The following is a 19,654-nucleotide window of genomic DNA, read 5'->3' on the forward strand; positions in this document are numbered from 1 at the left end:
AGTGTGACTAGGATGTTTGTAGTTTAGGATGTCTTGTGGAATCCATCTCAAGGTTACTTGAGGAGGGAAAACACAGAGAGTAGAGACAAATAGTGTCAATGAAAGACAAATCCTCTATCCTTTAGAAAAGTGCATTCCGGAAAGATTTTCCAAATAGTAAAAATAGATAGGAGGCCCTCGAGTGGTATCATTTCTTACGAGTGTTTAGGCTGAAAATAGAATGACTCTTTAAAAAAAAAAAAATCAACTCAAAAGACTTTTTTTAAATACACTTTGTTTGTTATGACATGCTTTTGTGTTGTGTTTCTCTCTCTCTTTCTCATTGCTCTAAAGCAGTCTAAGTGTTCTTCTTCATAGTTTCTTTCACCTACCGATATTTGCTATCCTTCAATCAAGCCTAGCAGTGGCTATTGTGATGAGATGCCAAATGTGTGTGGAATGTGTGATCACCTTGCCATACCAGACAGGGGGTTATTGTCGAGTTAGTTAATGGTGAGGCTAATTGTCAGCACCAATACAGGTGACATGATGTGTATTACATGATCTCGTAAAGCTTGCGGGATATTCCAGTGGTGTAGCCCAAAGGAAAGTTTTCTCATACAATGTAGTGTGCAAAATTTGTACAAAGATTACAGTGTGTGGAATTGAAGAGTGTGGAATATTTCATCATATTGAATATTAAAGAAACTTAGATAGATTCACATGCGTTGATGTTAGTGATTGGTAAAAAATAATAGCAACGGCAAAACGACAACAACACGCCAAAACAATAGGACATTGTACATGTGCCCAAAGATTGAGTAAACTGTTAGCTGGGTGTTTCGCGGAGTGAAGCAATTTACTGGTCAGGTACACTATGTAAAATGTGTGTTTGAGTTTGTTTTATTTGTAGTTTAAGAACACCATAGGGGACATGCGCAATGAGTGAAAGTTGTCATCTGTCCTGTTTTCACGCATTTTATAATTGTGTCATTTGGTCAGTGAGCTGCTGCATGACCAACGCAAAGACTGGTTGCGCCATGTGATGCGAATGCTGACTTCTCCACAAGGCTCATTGCAAGTCAAGTTTTAGTCCTGCCACAGAAATCAAAGAAACAAGCTTTACAGCTTCACCATCTCAATTTACAGCTGGGCTGAAACTCGGGGTTTCCCATCCTTGGAATGGGTATAAGGATTTTAACGTTTCTGGATCTATCAGACTTGTGGGTTTCTTTTCTTGTTTTCTGAAAATTGTATTGCAATATTTTCAGTACATTTAGATTTTAAAGCTGGGCATTGAATGGATGTATGTACACTGTAGCTTTGTGCTTTGCTTGAAAATGCAAGTTCTCATTCAAATCGCTTCTCCAATGTCCAATAATATCAATAGTTTGCATTTACTGTGATTTATATGTTGCTGTACATCTAACTCTACTTTGATAGATCCTTTTAAAAGCATTGCTTTTCCTTCTCCATCTCATTCTCTTTCAGGATAACGAAGCCAATGAGCTTTGCAGACTGTGTCGGCAATGGTAAGTGAATTTCCATAAACTTGTTATGAAGAACTCTTAAGCATCATTTATAGTACCAGTACAAAGTATATTTACAACTGTACGTTACAAATATCCATATTGTATTTCAATCAATTTTAGAATATTTCTCACAAATTACAATGTACAAAGTACATGTAAAATAGGTTTATTGTATTATGATACCATATTCATTGAATTATTGGATGTACATTTTGTAATTAGTGCTTAGATTATTACAGGTTTTATTTTCCTCATACTTTGTGATTTTGAGTTGTAATAAACAATTTAGATTTGGTTCAAAGGCAATATAAAGAAAAGATGTACACTATAAAAGGGAGCTTTATGTGTGATAGATATGCCTCACACTGGATGAGATACTGATCCAACTCAACACTCACTTTGTACGGGCCTTATACAGAACTGTACTACAATTGTACCAAGCATCCAGTGTGAACATTGTTTATTGTATGTGTAGTATCACATGCATCAAATATTTTTGTTACATTTGCTGTCGTTGCTGATTATCAACTCTGTGCATTTTGTATTTTAGAGCTACCATTTGGCTGGGAGGAGAGCGTTGACCCGTCATTGGGGGTCTACTACATCAACCACATTGACCGTAAGTCATTCTTTGCTCTCATTGTCTTTTTCTCTCCCTTTCCCGTTTATATAATGGAATGAATAACATGGAACATGTTATTTTCATGGGCAGGGAAGAATGAGTGGATGCGTGAAGTTGAAAAAAAAAAGAGAATATTATTGAGAAACAGATCTTGAGTCTTTGAATCACCTTTGAGAGACAAAAACCTCCTCTCGTCATAAATGGAAATTACAGTGTACATGTATCTAAGTGAAGGACTATGTCTTAAATCCTTTTCTTTTCCTCTTATTTCCTGACCTAGATTGTATTAGTTTGTGTCTGTGTGATTGTATATAAGTTGGTTGCTGTGTGTGAATGTTTGTTAGTTTGTGCGAATACATCCATATATGCAAGACACAGCACAAGACAGACCTCCGTTTTGCATACATGTAGCTGCCTCCCATTTGTGGTACATAGAGAACACAGGGCCAAGAAATGTAGGAACACAAGTGCCATACAAAGTATTGCTGAATTTTAAGGACTACCATAGATTTTAGGCAAGCCAGCATGTGAATTCCTGCAAAAAACAAAATGGTGGATTTGTTTAAAAACAAGAAGAATGAGCATTGTTTTAAATGTCTTGATGATACAGTCATATCATGACTTGAGGAGAAAGAAGAGGACAGAATCAACGGCAAAATGTATCTAAAGGAAATTAAAAAATGGGAGTGGAGGCTGATAATGTATTAGGACAGGAAATATTAGTATCATTATCTTTTAATCAGGAGCCTTGGCATAATCCATTGCTTTACTTCTTGATATCTTGCCTGAATTGAATTCTGGTATTTGTAGTCTGGATTTCCGCAAACTCCATCTTATTTCTTTCTTGTTTTGTTTTTCTTTTACATTTGATGTCATTCACTATGAAGAGTGTGTTTGACCATTCTGTATTGTGCATTTTTCTTAGAGATAAGGGCTGAGACAAAGGAAAGGAATGTAGGAATGTTCAGATGGAAATCTCATTCTTTTTGCAATTTGTACAGTTAAAGATTTTTTTAGGTACAGTATTGTATAAGTGAATGGGACTAAACACACTCATGTCATATCAATATCTAGGCATAAAAATAGGTTTCCTTGGCAACTGTCTTTCTCTCTTTGAGATAGTCTTGTCATAAGATAGATCCAGACCACAGTGATTTTATCTCAGCAGCTTCCTTCTTAGAAAATGACAATAGAATGCTATCTCCATCTTACACACAGTTTGGAATGAGACCTACAAGTGTGTCATGAATGGGTTGATAGAATGAGCTGATTAGTCTCTTCAAAACGAAACGATGTCCTAGACAAGGAATCAAATACCAGAGAGTGCCCCTACCCTAGAAGCGTGAAAGAATGTAGGCTTTGTTCCAGGAGACCTTGAGTGTCTTTTGTCTTTCCTACATACACTGAGGAGGAATAGGCTTGTTGTGTATGACAAAAGAATCAACCAAGAACACATCCTTTTGTTACACATAATCCACTGATCATCCCCTGTGACTAGAGGAGGCATATCATGTCAATCTCCTTACAGCTTAGCCTTGTTTCAAGCCTGACCATCTCATCATCCAAAACAGAATTACATTGTAAAATGTGAATTTCCTTATTAAAGACTGTCTTTTATCAAATCTTCAATAGGCACCTAGGTCTATCATCAATCCAATGGAACCTGTCTATAATGGTGGAAGAAAGTTGTGCATAGTGCATCAGTACTGTAGACTTTTTACAGTGTACTGAAAATGTTAGTGATGATAACACAATTTTTATCCTTTTCTTTGACTTTTTAATGGTGGGGAGGGGAGGTATATTTCCATAGAGCCAAATACTTCTTGATCTTCTCCTTCAGTATAGAAGGAGAAATTGGAGAAACTTGGACTGTCCATTCAAACCAGATTTTCTGGTTCACAACACATACATGTGCATGTGGCCTAGACACAAAAAGAAGAACTCTTGATAGTTGTATCACAGGTTATTCTGATTACCCGTACAAAGTAATCACTTTACAGATGTGCGATTTCATTCTAAACTGTATCGGGTTTTATCACATATATTTTAAATGGGGACAATTTTGAGAATTTTCTGTGTGGTTCAGCATTTCTTCGTGACTGCATGTGTGGATTTATGAATTGACTTCGCTGCATAAATGAAACCCACATTAAAAAGAGAGGTATTTAAGAGAGTCTTTGAACTTGAGATACAATGGAACAGTACCAATGATCAAACCAAACATTATTTTTTTTTTTGGGGGGGGGGGGGGGGGAGGGGGACTACTATGCAGTGAGACATTAAAACACTGGAATGGCAAATTATTGTATGGTTTATCAGAATATTGTGTTGATATATATTGGTTTTGTGGTTGTTGTTTGCTGCGATTGATTTTATCCTGAAAGATTTCTCTAATAAAAGAGGAAAATTATATACTGCTTTATGTACATGGTGTAATGCTTTATGATGCACAGTGTATTCAATGATATCCATAAGGGATTTACAGTATGAATGATGGTAGAATAAATGGAACAAACAGGATGGTAAGGTACTCCAGCAATCCCCCTTGGCTGAGAGCTGGGCTGAGAGGATGATGATGTGACATACATGTACATGTAGTGTAGACATTGCACAGTGAAGACAAGTTACATATTATGTCTGAAGTACGACTACTGGTAAGACTTGCCTGATTGGCCAAATGGGTCATAGAACTCCTTCAGACGATAGAAAAATCTCTCAAGTACTCATTTTTATGAATTGTGATGGTATAAACTTTGTTTGAGTTGTGGACCTTTCAGATGCTCAAAATGATAATTGAGCTCTTTCAGGCAATAAAAGAAAAGAAAAAAGTCTTGCCATTAATTTTTCTTCACCTACAATACATTGTTGATACGCAGAAAAAAACTGTTCAAAGAGTTTGTACAGTTGATGAATATCAGAAAGACATTTACTACAATGTACATGTTTGTGTGCATACCAATGTGTAGAGAAGAGTGAATTGTGTGTTTCTACATGTAGTCTCACTCCAAAGTAAGTGCATGTAGCATCAGTAATTGCTTTAGACTTTGAAAAGATCTTGATCCCGATTGAATACCAATGTTACGAATGTACCTCCATGATTGTACATGTACACAGGTGTACATGTCATGTAAGAAAAATAGTGACAATATGAACATACAATGTAACTTGCAGAACTTTAACATGGATGTACCCATCTGTCTATAGAGAGTCTGCCCTGTAGACTAGTGTATTAAACTCCTGTTGATGACATGGCTGAGGTAAGGTCCTTATCAGTGGATTAGTGTTTTTTCTCTCTACTTGTGACATTGTTGGCATAGCTGTGGTTGATAATGCAAGTCCTGTACTGAGCCATGCATGACTTCAACCACTGCCTCCACGTACATGCAGTCACCATTCTTTCATAAATTCCAATAATTTCCATTCTTTTGTTTTTTTTTTCTCTATTGCTTGCTTTGGCTTAATGGCAGATTCTTGTATCTTTCTCATAAATTAGGGGACAAAGCAAAAGTGATTACATGTAGGCCCTATAAGAATGAACTACATGTAATTTGCTTTCTTTCTGTTACAATTTGTAATACAAGCTGGTATTTCATATACCATGTACATATGTACATACAATGTGTACAATCAAACAGTAAACTTTCAAATTGATAGATTTCCATGTAAAGGAGAATGGAATTGGGAAAAGGACCAGTATGTACCTGATAATGTAATGGATTGTATCAAGTTGGACTGTCAAGTTGTGCATATTTTGGTACAGTCCTGACATGTCCCTGACACTTTGTAGATCACATACAGGTAGTGAAGGGCAAGACTGATGGGGTGTGTCACAAGGACATACACACCTACACATACCAGGTATCAAACCAACTTTAATATAGGCCTGCCATAACCACACATTGTCCTTGACTTTGTGACTTTGAGAATCTGTTAAAGGGAAAACATAGTTCCCATGCCTGCAGAACTGTCAACTATCGCTGTAAAATGCACGCTTACACATAGGCCTATATTTAAAAATAAAAAGTATGAAAGAATGTCATAATAACATTTCAGTTGGGTAACAACAGAAATGTGAAATATTGACCCAAAAGGTTTTCATGAAGTACTGCAGTCTCAGACTCAGAGCATACCTAACTGTGGTTGCTATGTAGGCCCCTATATTGTTGTCTCGCCCACCGGAGGTGAAGGCGAGACTAAGGGATCCAAATGGCGTCCGTCCGTCGTCCGTCCGTCGTCCGTCACAAATGTTAAAGTTTACCTGCAAGACTCTCTTATGATGCATAACTTGGCATCTGTTACAGCAATGGCAGCCACACTTGGGTGATAGAAGCACTAGGGGTATCTTCATGTTATGGTGTTGTCAGAGGTCATGTGATGATGTCAAAGGTCATTTGAGGTCATATATTAAAGAGTATGTGCAAGACTCTCTTTTATAAAGTTTACCTGCAAGACTCTCTTTTGACAAATAACTTCACATAAGTCGCTTGGATTACAACCTAACTTGGGTCATAGATGCACTGGGGGTACCTTCATGTTATGGTGCCGTTACAGGTCACAGGATAAGGTCAAAGGTCATTTGAGGTCATACGTTAAAGTTTACTTGCAAGACTCTCTTATCACACGTAACTCAGCACATGTTGCTACAATGGCAATCAAACTTGGGTGATGGATGCACTGGGGGTACCTTCATGTTATGGTGCCGTAAGAGGTCACATGATAAGGTCGAAGGTCATTTGAGGTCATACATTAAAGTTTACTTGCAAGACTCTCTTATCACACGTAACTCAGCACATGTTGCTACAATGGCAATCAAACTTGGGTGATGGTAGATGTCTCTTGGGAAGTGGAAGGTAACCACAAGGTCAAAGGTTACAGACAGGGGTCAACGAACTTTTAGGGCCCAATGTTAAGTTTTTAGGGCGCATTTCGTTTATGGCTCATAACTTTTGATCCCTTTGTCCGTTTGTGACCAAACTTGGATGGAAGATGTCCCTTGGGGAGGTGAAGGTCGTCACAAGGTCAAAGGTCACAGACAGGGGTCAACAAACTTTTAAGGCCCAATGTTATGTTTTTAGGGCGCGTTTTGATTGTGGCTCATAACTTTTGATCCCTATGTCCGTTTGTGACTAAACTTGGACGGTAGATGTCCCTTGGGGAGTTAAAGGTCATCACAAGGTCAAAGGTCACAGAAAGGGGTCAACAAATTTTTAGGGCCCAATGTTAAGTTTTTATGGCGCGTTTCGATTATGGCTCATTACTTTTGATCCCTTTGTCCGTTTGTGACCAAACTTGGATGGTGAATGTCCCTTAGTGTGTTGAAGGTCACCACAAGGTCAAAGGTGATAAGCAGGTCAATTAACTTGTGGGAGTTATAAAAAATATTAATTCCTTGTACGCGAATGGGCGAGACACAATTCGGCGATTGCCTTGTTTATTTTATTGATTATTGATAATAGATAAATCAGGCCACAACAGTAACCACCGATCTTCCACATTAAGACTAAGAGTGATCTACAGTTGTATATTTTCATACAAGATTGATCATCATGTCACACTACCCACGACTGAATGGGAAGGGCGCTTCAGGAATAAAAATTTTACATTTATAATACGATCAAAATTAATTCTACACTTTTGATCTCAAAATGCTTCAAACGAACTCATTATCCTGGCAAATTGCGTCAGCCAGACTAGATTCTTGGTAGACCCTTTAAAGGGAAGATAAACCCCCAGAACAATGTGGATTGAGTGAAAGCAGCAACATTAGTAGAACACATCAGTGAAAGTTTGAAGAAAATCGGACAATCGATGCAAAAGTTATGAATTTTTAAAATTTTGGTGTTGGAACCGCTGGATGAGGAGACTACTAGAGGTTATGACATATGAGTGGACAACAATACCAAGAAAATATAAAGAAAATACTACAAAAATCCATTTTTCATGAAAATTACAAATTCCATCAACTTGATATTGACATACATGTATGTTAAGGGTAGCAATTATTCCCCCTGCTTTCTGAAAGCGGTTGGTCCACTGCTCTTTCATAATTCTAGAAAAGTGAATTTTTGTTGAATTTCCTTTATATTTTCTTTGTATTGTTGTCCACTCATATGTCATATCCTCTAGTAGTCTCCTCATCCAGCGGTTCCAACACCAAAACTTTAAAAATTCATAACTTTTGCATCGATTGTCCGATTTTCCTCAAACTTTCACTGATGTGTTCTACTAATGTTGCTGCTTTCACTCAATCCACATTGCTCTTTGGGTTTACAACATGTACCTTCCCTTTAAATATAGGCCTATCGTGGATCTAAGCAAATTCCAGATGGTAAAACTAAAAGATGAATTTGAGCCCTTCTGAGAACTATGTTTTGGCTTGAATTAAAATAATTCTCTGTCAGATCATGTGTTGTACATTGAGTTGATGTACACTTCATAGCTTGTACATTTGTTTCTCCACTGAACTCTTAACATTTGTTTGAATTAAATGATACATTGTACAATGTAGTTCTCTGTTTTGTTCTGTGTTGTGATGAACCAGTGAAATCAGCAGTCAAGCATGTAATTTGGAAGATTTAGCTAACTTGTCTGAATTGCTACAGTAAATCACACAGGTTCACAGTTCACCTACTTTTTTACTTTTATTTCAATATATGAAGTTAGACTTGGTGATTGCATTTGTCAAGCTTTGGGGTTTATTGGTCAGTACAGTACATACGTAGAACATGAATAAAGTACAATGTAGTTGATCATGTAAAGCTTTAATGATGCATAATTATGAATTATGAGCTAATGTGAACTGCAGTAATTTTATTTCTTCCCCAAGAGGAATAGGATTCCAGTTGTGGGGCTATCATTGTATTGTCTCTAAATTCTGACAAGTTTACAGTTTATGTTATAGGGCCTAAATATTCAGCAGTTGGTTTTGAGTCTTGTCATTATTAAGGGATTTCATTAGGATTTCTCTTGAGGAATCCACTGAGTTACATGTACATACAATGTACTATAATGTAGCTCTGCAGTTTACTGCCATAATAACCTCTATGAATACATTGGCAAGATATCTCAGCCATCTTTTTTCCACCAAAAGACCAATTTGCACTGAGTTTTTTTTTTTTTTTTTTTTTTTTAGTTTGTTATGGTTTTCCACAACAGTTGATCATCTTTTCTCACAGGCAATTGAGTTTGCGTCTGTTGAAATGGATCATTCTGGTTGGATTCATTATAATGTGCATGTTGTGGCAGTTGTTGTTTACTGTATGGTGTCAGTGATCTGATGATATTGGGTCTCCTTGAACTCAATTCCTAGACTGCCATTTGGACATACCATTGTACACAATGAATACAGAGAGGTCAGCTACGTTGTATGATGTTCTCTTCACTTTCCATGTAATGATAGTCCACATTACAGACTGTAGGGCCTACATGTAGGCCTACGTGATCATACCTTGACTGCTTAAATTCTTTTCCATGTTTCAACCCTGAATTGTGTGTTATGTCAAGGTGTGATGATGTTATGGCATTGTTGCAAGTGTTTGTTATGAAATAGCTAGTCCATGAAGGCGCCACTACTATTATTTGTTTATGACAATGTGATGCATTTTATTGAAATTTCCAAATATTGAGACCTTCCGTCGCCATGACATAGAATTGTAGCAGTGAAAGATAAAGAGACATTGTTTCTGGCTGGTTGGGTAGTTCAGTGCAGAGGTTCTGCTTCAGAGAATACAATGTAGGCCAACGCAATTCCATTCTTGCCTGGCAGCTCATGCCTGTTTACTGGCTGACTTTACTCTCAGCAATGTGCCTGGCATGTAGCCATTTGTGTGGTGAGTCTAGCACTATTGTCCCCACTTCCTAGCTGCCTATTGTTCCCCGACATTCCATTCTGTTTGGCCAGCTCTGTGGGCTGGACTGGGTCTTCTCTTCTCAGAATGCTGTGTGGTAACAACTTAAAGAGAAAATTGCTCAATTATATTCCTCGTTCAATCTTGGCAGTGACTCATATTAAATGCTGTAATTCATAGTCCTGATGTACTTTGATCTCTGTAAAGAGTTAATGAGCATGAACTCTACTAGTACTGCACCAGAAATACATCAAACTGAAAAATGATATGAATTGATTTTATGTTACTTTTCAACTAAAATAACAAATTTATGCAGGAAAAGTCTTTTTTTTCAGTGACTGTCACATCCTGGTCTAGAGCATTGGAACCACATGGCTGCCCAGACGTTGCTCCTTCATCAAATTATTCTCTTCTCTGATGATACCTTGTACATTTTACCCTTGTATTGCATTAATCCAGGGGGACTTCCTACATAGGGTTGTCTGTACAGCAGTCCACCTGCTAGTGTCTGTGGGGTGATTTGCCCTTTAAAGCTAGCTGTCTTGTAATCAACAAAGAATGCCATTCAGAGCCCTGCTTAGGAAGTCTTAGCCAATCCAGTCTGCAGGATGCTATACAGTCCATGGTCAAGGGTTGTTAGGATGAGCTATTGTCTGACCACAATGAACTTTGGCTCAGAAAACAAGGTGTGTTCTTAGCCTCATCATGGACAGTCTTTATAGAACTTGATGGTCTGACAGTATTGTGAAAAAGCTACAATCCCACATCAACCACCTGCGTGCAGGGCCTACAAGTATGTAGGCCTACATCTTGTAGCTGTGCGTTACATTTGTGATCTTTCACAAAAATTTGTAAAAACAAAAGTGTGTGCTCTAACATGCATCTCTTTTTTTTTTCAGCTGATTAGCTCTTGTCGTTCAATTAAGCTTTGTCGTTTAACCTGTAGTGTATAGAAGACAAGCATTTCCCATAGACATCTGCTTGAGTATACTAATAAGTGGTCTTCAATAGGTAAAAACACATAAATACAGTAGGCCCTATATATACACATGATTCTGCTTCCAGGGAGAATAACTAGCATTTTCAGTTTCATCATGTGAAGTAAATCTGGTGCATATATCAGTCTGATAACTCAAGAAATAAGAGACTGCATTTTATTTGATAGTGAAGAGGACAAACACAAACTGTGCCGTAGAAGTAGGCCTACTTGTTTGTGTGTTAATATCTTCCATTAGAAGGGTAGGAAGGGTGAGATGGAATCAGAGTTAGACATGTGAGAGTAACTTTCTAAATATTAGTCCTTTGACCTCTTTCTTGTTGGCATGGTGACCCTTCTAGTGACTCTTCTAGGGATCTCTGACAAAGGTCAGTGCAAGAAACATAGTCAGTGAAAACATTCTTCAAAAATATCTCTAGCTTGAATTTCTTCACGTTCTGCATAGTATTTCTGAAACAGAAACAGTAATTTGATCTTGCCCAGAGAGAAATCTTGTGGGGCATGTACACGTACCTGAGATGCTGTACACGATGTTGTGCAAAATCCACTAGAACTACAATTTTGTGGTTGTTACCAGTTTGTGAGAAGAATGATAGGTCTTTGGCAGAATGAAGTGAGAGACAAGTGGTGTAGAAGCCATGTGACAGCAGTGTGTGTGTGTGTGTGTGTGTGTGTATGTGTGTGTGTGTGTGTGTGTGTGTGTGTGTGTGTGTATGAGTTACAGATGGGAGGAATGTCAAACTTTGACATGTGATCACTTGTAGGTCTCACCAAGGGTGCAGGGATTGAAGTTTTTTCCCCAATTCTAAACTGCACTGTTCTCCTACATGTGTGTCATATTTCATACTCGGTCTGGTATTACATTTTTTTTTTTTTTTCAGAAGAATTTCTGGACAAGAGAAAAGTTGTTAACTACATAGTCAGTAAAATATGCAATATGATTTAGATTTTACATTCAGAAACGAAATATGAATGCTGTAAGTTACATGCCCACTGTACAACTGTACATTTTACATTGTAAATGTACTTTTTAAACTTGGAGCTACATGATGAAGCTCCATGGTTTAACAGGGAATTCTTCATTTTCAACTTGTGATGTTGTTTTGTGGCAGTCCATAGTGTATAGTGTAAAACCTTCAAGCAACACATGTAAAGTGTGTTGTTGAATCTGTCTCCCTCACAGAATCCAATCAGTTGGAAAACCCAATGATCGAATGGCGCAAGGAACAGGAGTTTATGCTCAAGGCCTACCTCCAGCAAACTACCAATGCCGATGTTCCCCAGTCTGCCCCTGATGCCACCCAGCCCAGCCCCCTGCCCAGCCCCCTGCCCAGCCCCCTGCAAGCCCCTCAGCAGCACCCTTCCACGTCTTCTCTGACTGACATACAGGAGTATGGTATACACCTCAGTAAGGAAGAGGTAAGATTTGTGACTAGTGTCTGACAGTGAGCCTTAGTTAGTGTTTTTGGTCATGGATGCACTTCACATTCATCAATCAGAATGAAAAGATTTTAAAAAGGATTTTGTAAGAAAGATGTCATGAATATTTTTTGTTAACTGACTGCATCTGACTAAGTAAAATTCAACTAATATCATTAGAGGCACACCTTTTTGATTGCTGGGAAGTCAAAAACTTTTTCCCCCAGTAAGGTTACAGTTTTTGAAGGCTCCCTTCATAGGGCATTACTGAAGGCTAGGTCATGTAATGACATAAAGAAAGTTTTACTGAAGTTACACTTGTCTCTTTCATATAATGTTCCTTCTGTTGAGATTCTAAAACACAGATTTGGAATCAGTGATTTGATGCAATCTTCATATCGTTCCAGATTGGACAGTCTAGTGAGGCACTGAGTGGTTGGCAGTCACACTCAAGCTGTGAGTATCTTTTGAGTTTTGTTGTCAATCTTTGTAAGCCATTTTCTCTGTTTCTCCTTTCCCTTCTCATTCATTTTCTCTCTTTCTCCTTTCCCTTCCGTCATCCATTTTCTCTGTTCTGTATTTTTGTTGTTGCAGTCCCGGTACTTTTGTGATCTTTTCTCCCGTTCTACTTAATGTTAGCAGAGTTTAATGGTCCAATTCCAAATTGTTGTCCTCATTCTAATTGTGTAGTTTAGGGCATTAAGTTGATTTCTAGGCAAACAATGCTCTAACTTTGAAAGCCAGCAGTCAGCCAGAAGTTTGTTAAAAGAAACTTTTGACAGTTATCTGTGCCATGTTCCTTTCTTCTCTCAACTTGTCTGTAGTAGACCTGTGACATAGTGATTGATTGTAGGATGGAATAATGTAGAAATAGGTGCTTATTGCACGCCCCAGAAATCACGGGGATTTCATCTTACCCCGTGTATGAGAGTGTATACCACTGCATTGGATTTACAGAGTGTGTAGATGGTCCCAGCTGTTCTCTCATATGTGATAAAGATCAAGAGTGCTTGTTTTTGATCCCCCTTTTGTATACATCATATTCATTATGAGAAGATCTTGGTATGAAGATATTTGTATGATGCCTCTATTTCATGTTCAAGCTTGTGAGAATGGTTTTTGATGGTATGCAGAATCCTCCCTCCACTGGCTACCACCTGCCATTTGGTATCAAAAGAACAAATGAATCAATACAATAAAGTTCTATGTATAGCAGCTTTCCGCCCTCACACTGTATACTTGATCTTATCGTCACAGGTTTTAATCATCCAAGTTCTGCTTGAAGTAACGTAAGATTGACAATGCTAGGGTTTAATTATAGCTGTGTATCAGAGGGGAAAATGAATTGACAGAAACTATGTGCTTACAGTTTGTAAATAGCCTTGATGGCTTTAACATTCTTCAATGCTTGATTGGAGTGAGGGGTGTGTGTTTTCATTTCAAAAGTCCTCATTGAGTTTTTATGGCATTTGGAATGTGATCTGACTGATAAGATAAGCTAAAGTTACATAAATGCAAAATATGACATACCGGTATCTTGAACTCAATACAGATAGTTTACACAGTCAATATTTTGCTGAATATAATAAGGCTACAAATTTGAATGTTATGCAATGTTTCACTTGCAAATGCTAGATGTGCATTTTGTATTAAATGTAACCAATAAAACCTCTTCAGCTGATTACAATGTAGAGCCAAGTGCATGTTTGGTATTGAATTTTATAGAATTGTGAAACAGAGAGAAAGTAATATTGATCACTGTGATAGTCATTTAATATTGTATTTAATATACAAAGTGCCCAGCTGGTCTATTCATCCATGCTGAATAAAAGAGCTTTGACTACTAGATACAATATACATCTAATGAGCCCTGATAATCTTTACCTGTACTCATTTCAGCTAAATCCGTATACTGTAAAACCACACATTTTCACATGCGTTTTAATTTCGCAAATTTTAGGAGAGGCAAGATTCGCAAAGTTAAAATGCATGCAAGACTTCTTGTATGTACATTATATGCATTGAATGCCCATAGCAATTTGCAAAAATTTCATGTCGCGGAAAAGGCCATCAGCTCCAGTCCACGTGCCTTGAAATATTTCTGGTTTTACAGTATTTTACCCTGAATCCCCTCTGTCTGTTCCTTGCAGTGAATTCCACAAGTTCTAATGGGAGTACCAAGTATGACCCAGACCAGCTGAAGGCACAGGTAGCCCAAGCTAAAGCCAGGGTGGCCCAGATCAGGAATGAGCTCCTTCAAGTCCAGGCCCAGATTGTGGGCCAGGACCCAGGCTTCTTTCCTCTCATGCAGTAAGTTTGAAGATATCTAGATAATCATTGTCTGTCTATAGCAGATGAATGTCACATTCATGCAGATTATGCATAAGGATATGCTAGTTTGCCTGGCTGGTGAAGACCATTGAGTACACTGGGTGTCTACATGCCAACATACAGTTTGTATCTATCTATGAACACATCACAGATACAGAATCTTTTAAAGAGCAGTAACAGTCCTGATGTCTACTCTAAAGTTTGACACATTTCAGTGTGTATCATCCTCTGTTTTCTTTGTCATTCATAAAACTACATTACTTGAGAACATACCTTTACACTTTGGCTCATTGTTAGAGTGAGTAGTCATTCAGAGAACATGGTGGTAATTGGTTTGATATCGTGGTTAATTTTGATATGAGCTGTGTTCATCCCTTTCATTTATGGCATGTTAGGATGAGGTCAGATAAATGTGATATTCATATTTTCAAAGTGGTGCCACTGATGATATCATGATAATTGAGTGATGATTATGATGATGATGATGATGATTATGAATGATACATATGGTAATACTTATAGATATATTCACCCAGGCATGTTTTTATACAAACATACATTCATTTGACATTATGTGTATCACTAGACTAATTTTCAGTGGCATTAGTCATACTCTATACCATGTAAAAATGTTGAAAGGTGCCGTACGAGTGGGCTGAAATCGTCGCTTGCCCGGAAGAAGGGAACGAGCGCGCGAATACGCGTAAAAATAGATTTCGAGAAAATCGCAATTTAAAGTTTCAATTGACTATATCTTTGATATTTGAATATCAATACTGCTGAAAATTCACAAGTGAACAGATAATATTCCAATTTGGTACTAGCTAAAGTGGCTATAATGAATAATCTACAAATTTTATGATATTGCTTATGATCTTACCTCATGCAGGTCTTTTCTCGAAATCTATTTTTACGCGTATTCGCGCGCTCGTTCCCTTCTTCCGGGCAAGCGACGAAATAGTGCATGTAATATAAACTGACCTGGGGAAGAAGGCATAGTGGGACACCAAGCCTCAAACTAGCTTCACAGGTCTCACCTGATCAAACATTTGTTGAAATCTGAGGCTCTACCAATATTAGCTAGGAACATGTAGGCAGACTGCTTCAGGGGACAGAAACCTATCTCTCCTCTCTCCGGAGACTTCTACTACAGAACACTTCCAGGAGAAATGATACCATTCTTGGTTGAATGTTGGATTGGTTTTTTTTCCCCCCGCTGTCTTGTCTTTTGTCAGCATTCTTCTTGAAGTAAGAAATGTCTAAATTAAATTAACAAATTCAGAAAGTGGTTTCACAGAACACTGGCTAATAGCAAGACTGAATTTGATATTTTAGAGATGCTTCTATTGTAGTGGTTTAGATGAATAATTTTGAGTCAGAATTTTAAAAAAAATGCCATAAACTGCTTGCCAGAGGTACAATTGATTTGAAAAGAGATTCTGTAGAATTTTGTGATTCTGCCTCAGAATAAATTGTGGCTCTGAAGGGGAAAAAAAATGCTTCCTTGTTTTTCTGTTTTATTTATTTTTTTGTTAAACAAATCAGTTATAACTTTTTTCTGTGAATGGTACAGTGGTGAATTTCCAATCTTTCTTAATTGACCAGGCAAACAAACAATGGAAGAGTTTAACTTTTCATACAATATGTACCAATATGCTAATAATCTGTGTCACAAGTTATACAGTCATGAAGCTCAGTCAAACTTCATTCATTTTAGTGTAATGTGTCTTTAAAGTATAGCTTGACCTTTTCAAAGTGTCCTTATGCCTGTACATGTATGTGTGTGTTTGTGTGTGTTTGTGTTTGTATGTGTTCAAGTCTTGTCTGCCTGTGTGATTATGAATTATAGGAATGCTGTTGTCAGATCAACTATTATCGTTGTAGAATTATACCAGAGGTTTTTATACCCCCGCCAAACGAAGTTTGAAGGGGGTATATAGGAATCAGCGGACGGTCGGGCGGTCGGGCGGTCGGGCGGTCGGGCGGTCGGGCGGTCGGGCGGTCGGGCAGTCGGGCGGTCGGTCGGGTGGTCGGTCCGTTGCAAATCTTGCGTCGCGAACTACTTCCTCAGTTTTCAACCGATTCCCATAAAACTTGGCACAGATGTGTGCCTTGGGTTGTAGATGTGCAAGACGTATTTTTTGACAGTACCCAAAAGTACGTTGCCATGGTAACGGCATATTATGGGCAAAAATGGGTACAAATCTTGCGTCGCGAACTCCTCCCACAGTTTTTGATCAATTTTTACGAAATTAGGTACAGATGTTCATCTGAATATGTTAATGTGCAAGACACATATTTCCGCAGTGGCAAAAAGTGCGTTGCCATGGTAACGGCATGTTATTGGTAAAATATAGGGCAAAATGCTTCATGGCAAAACTGCTTCATCAGTGTTCTTCCAATTCTCATGGAATTCATATTGAATGTTTGTCTTAGGATATAGGTCAGCATGACACATTTCTTGACAGTGACAAAAAGTATGTTGCCATGGTAACAGCTCACATATTATGAGCCAAAATGATGGAAAATTTTGTGTTGCAAACTACTTCCTCAGTTTTTGCCCAATTTCCATGAAACTTGGTACAGATGTGTGCCTTTGGTTGTAGATGTGCAAGACGCATTTTTCGACAGTACCCGAAAGTACGTTGCCATGGTAACGGCATATTAATGGCAGAAGATCAAGGAAAGATCTTGCGGATTTAACTACTTCCTCAGTTTTTTGACCAAAGCTTATGAAATGTTGTTTTGACCAAAGCTTATGAAATGTTGTTTGGCGGGGGTATAACCAGTCGCTGTAGCGACATTTCTAGTTATCACTGTGTATGGTAAAATACAGTATAAAGAGGTAATATTTGTGATTGTTTGCATGGAAGCTTAACCCGTTGAGGATGAGTTCTGAGTATACTCGGGCAAGTGTCTATGGGAAATGCGTGTTCCGTCCTCAATGGGTTAAAATATGTGCGGCACGTTTTGTGTCCTGACTTTCTGTGAAAGAAAACCCACAAAAGTCAGTCTAAGATATAAGTATATAATGAACAGTTCAGCTTTAGATTTTTGCATTGTGCAGATTTTAACATTTCAAACAGACATTCAGCATTTGCTTCAGAGTGGTATTTGTTATTAAAGGGAAGATAAACCCCAAGAGCAATGTGGATTGAGTGAAAGCAGCAACATTAGTAGAACACATCAGTGAAAGTTTGAAGAAAATTGGACAATCGATGCAAAAGTTATGAATTTTTAAAGTTTTGATGTTGGAACCGCTGGATGAGGAGACTACTAGAGGTTATGACGTATGAGTGGACAACAATACCAAGAAAATATAAAGAAAATTCTGGAAAAATCCATTTTTCATGAAAATTACAAATTCCATCAACTTGATATTGACATATGTTAAGGGTAGCAATTATTCCCCCTGCTTTCTGAAAGCGGTTGGTCCATTGCTCTTTCATAATTCTAGAAAAGTGAATTTTTGTTGAATTTCCTTTATATTTTCTCTGTATTGTTGTCCACTCATACGTCATATCCGCTAGTAGTCTCCTCATCCAGCGGTTCCAACACCAAAACTTTAAAAATTCATAACTTTTGCATCGATTGTCCGATTTCCCTCAAACTTTCACTATTGGGTTCTACTAATGTTGCTGCTTTCACTCAATCCACATTGTTCTTTGGGTTTACCTTCCCTTTAAGAGATGTAGATCCTTTTTCAAGAAAGTGGATCATGGCCTTTTGCCAAAATGGAAAATTCAATCTACATTTTGTAAATGATGTGTTAACACTGTATTCCTGAATACCACTTGTCTGATCTATTTCCAGCATCGTATCCACATTATGTGCTTTTTATTTTCTGTTTGACAATCTAATCCTATCTAGCTAAATGTATTGATTGATTTGAATGATGTCATCACGACTTGCAATGCTCCTTTTCTATCTATGGCATTGTTCTACCGCTAGAACTGAAACCTGAGGCCTCAGACATTAGGACAAACATGAGGCATTACAGCTGAAATCCTTACCAAGGAGTTCCTTTCTTGTAGTGACCTCTGTCTATTTTTGTGTCTATTCTTTTTGATATTCAGAGTGGAGCATGGCATGTCCAGTGGTTGGTCATCTAGCAGGACCCAGACTGACCCTCAGATCATCAAGTCATCTATCAGTGACCAAGGCCTGCTTCATGTAAGCTGCTCACCTATCTCCAATTCAACCAAGGCTTTCTTCATTGTGTCCATTGTCCACTTTCCTGACACTCAATTTGTATGAAACGTTATACTGCGTAGATAACAGTTTTCTGAATGGTTCATTATTTATAATACTTATTCATGCCAAGTTGAGTAAGTTTTTTGATGATTCTCTTTGAAATTTTCTTGTTATTAATATTATCTAATCAGTGACATTTGATTGTAATATCTTTGCCACAAAGGGAGATAGTGTATAGGATGTCCTTCAGAAAAGGCAAATTGAAAATCATCATTTTATTACCTCAACTTTCTATGCAATCCATGGACAAATACTCTTGATCTCTTTCAAACAAGCTGCCACTGTTCACTGTTAGAGGGATTTTGAAGTTAAAGGAACACTTTAATATTCCACTGAATTATGAAAGTGGAATAAAACTAAATTGAAGTATATTCTCTGAGATGTGTAAATATGAAAACTTATGTCATTCCCACAATGCAGTCTGTTTCACGCCTTGGTCATCGGATGTCATCAACCTCCTCTCTACCAACGTCATCATCACAACCACTTTTGACCAGTGCCTCTCAGCTGGACCTCTCTCAATACAAACAGTCTTTGAATGCACAGCTGAGGAGGAGCAGTCAGGATCCCCATCGAAGGTACAGGACCTCAGATCTTAATATCTTGGTCTTACGTACAGACCCCGGCACTTCTTTATGTCATTCTATCTGCCCCCTATCAGAGGTACATGTTC

At 37.9% G+C, this 19,654-nt stretch overlaps 1 protein-coding gene across 1 annotated transcript in view; it reads left to right on the top strand.

The window, feature by feature from the left end:
• LOC139745339 (protein KIBRA-like) overlaps positions 1-19,654 on the top strand; it is a 40,309-nt gene that overhangs the window by 11,431 nt on the left and 9,224 nt on the right. Inside the window, exons 2-8 of the mRNA XM_071655737.1 lie at positions 1,471-1,511; positions 2,062-2,130; positions 12,161-12,396; positions 12,804-12,852; positions 14,547-14,706; positions 18,804-18,900; positions 19,402-19,559. Coding sequence (XP_071511838.1) covers positions 1,471-1,511; positions 2,062-2,130; positions 12,161-12,396; positions 12,804-12,852; positions 14,547-14,706; positions 18,804-18,900; positions 19,402-19,559 — 810 coding nt within the window. The remainder of the gene's footprint in view (positions 1-1,470; positions 1,512-2,061; positions 2,131-12,160; positions 12,397-12,803; positions 12,853-14,546; positions 14,707-18,803; positions 18,901-19,401; positions 19,560-19,654) is intronic.

Source organism: Diadema antillarum, unplaced genomic scaffold, assembly GCF_040938485.1.
Source record: "Diadema antillarum isolate AM-2024a unplaced genomic scaffold, OU_Dant_1.0 seq00001256_RagTag, whole genome shotgun sequence".
In the NCBI taxonomy this organism is placed as follows: Eukaryota; Metazoa; Echinodermata; class Echinoidea; order Diadematoida; family Diadematidae; genus Diadema; species Diadema antillarum.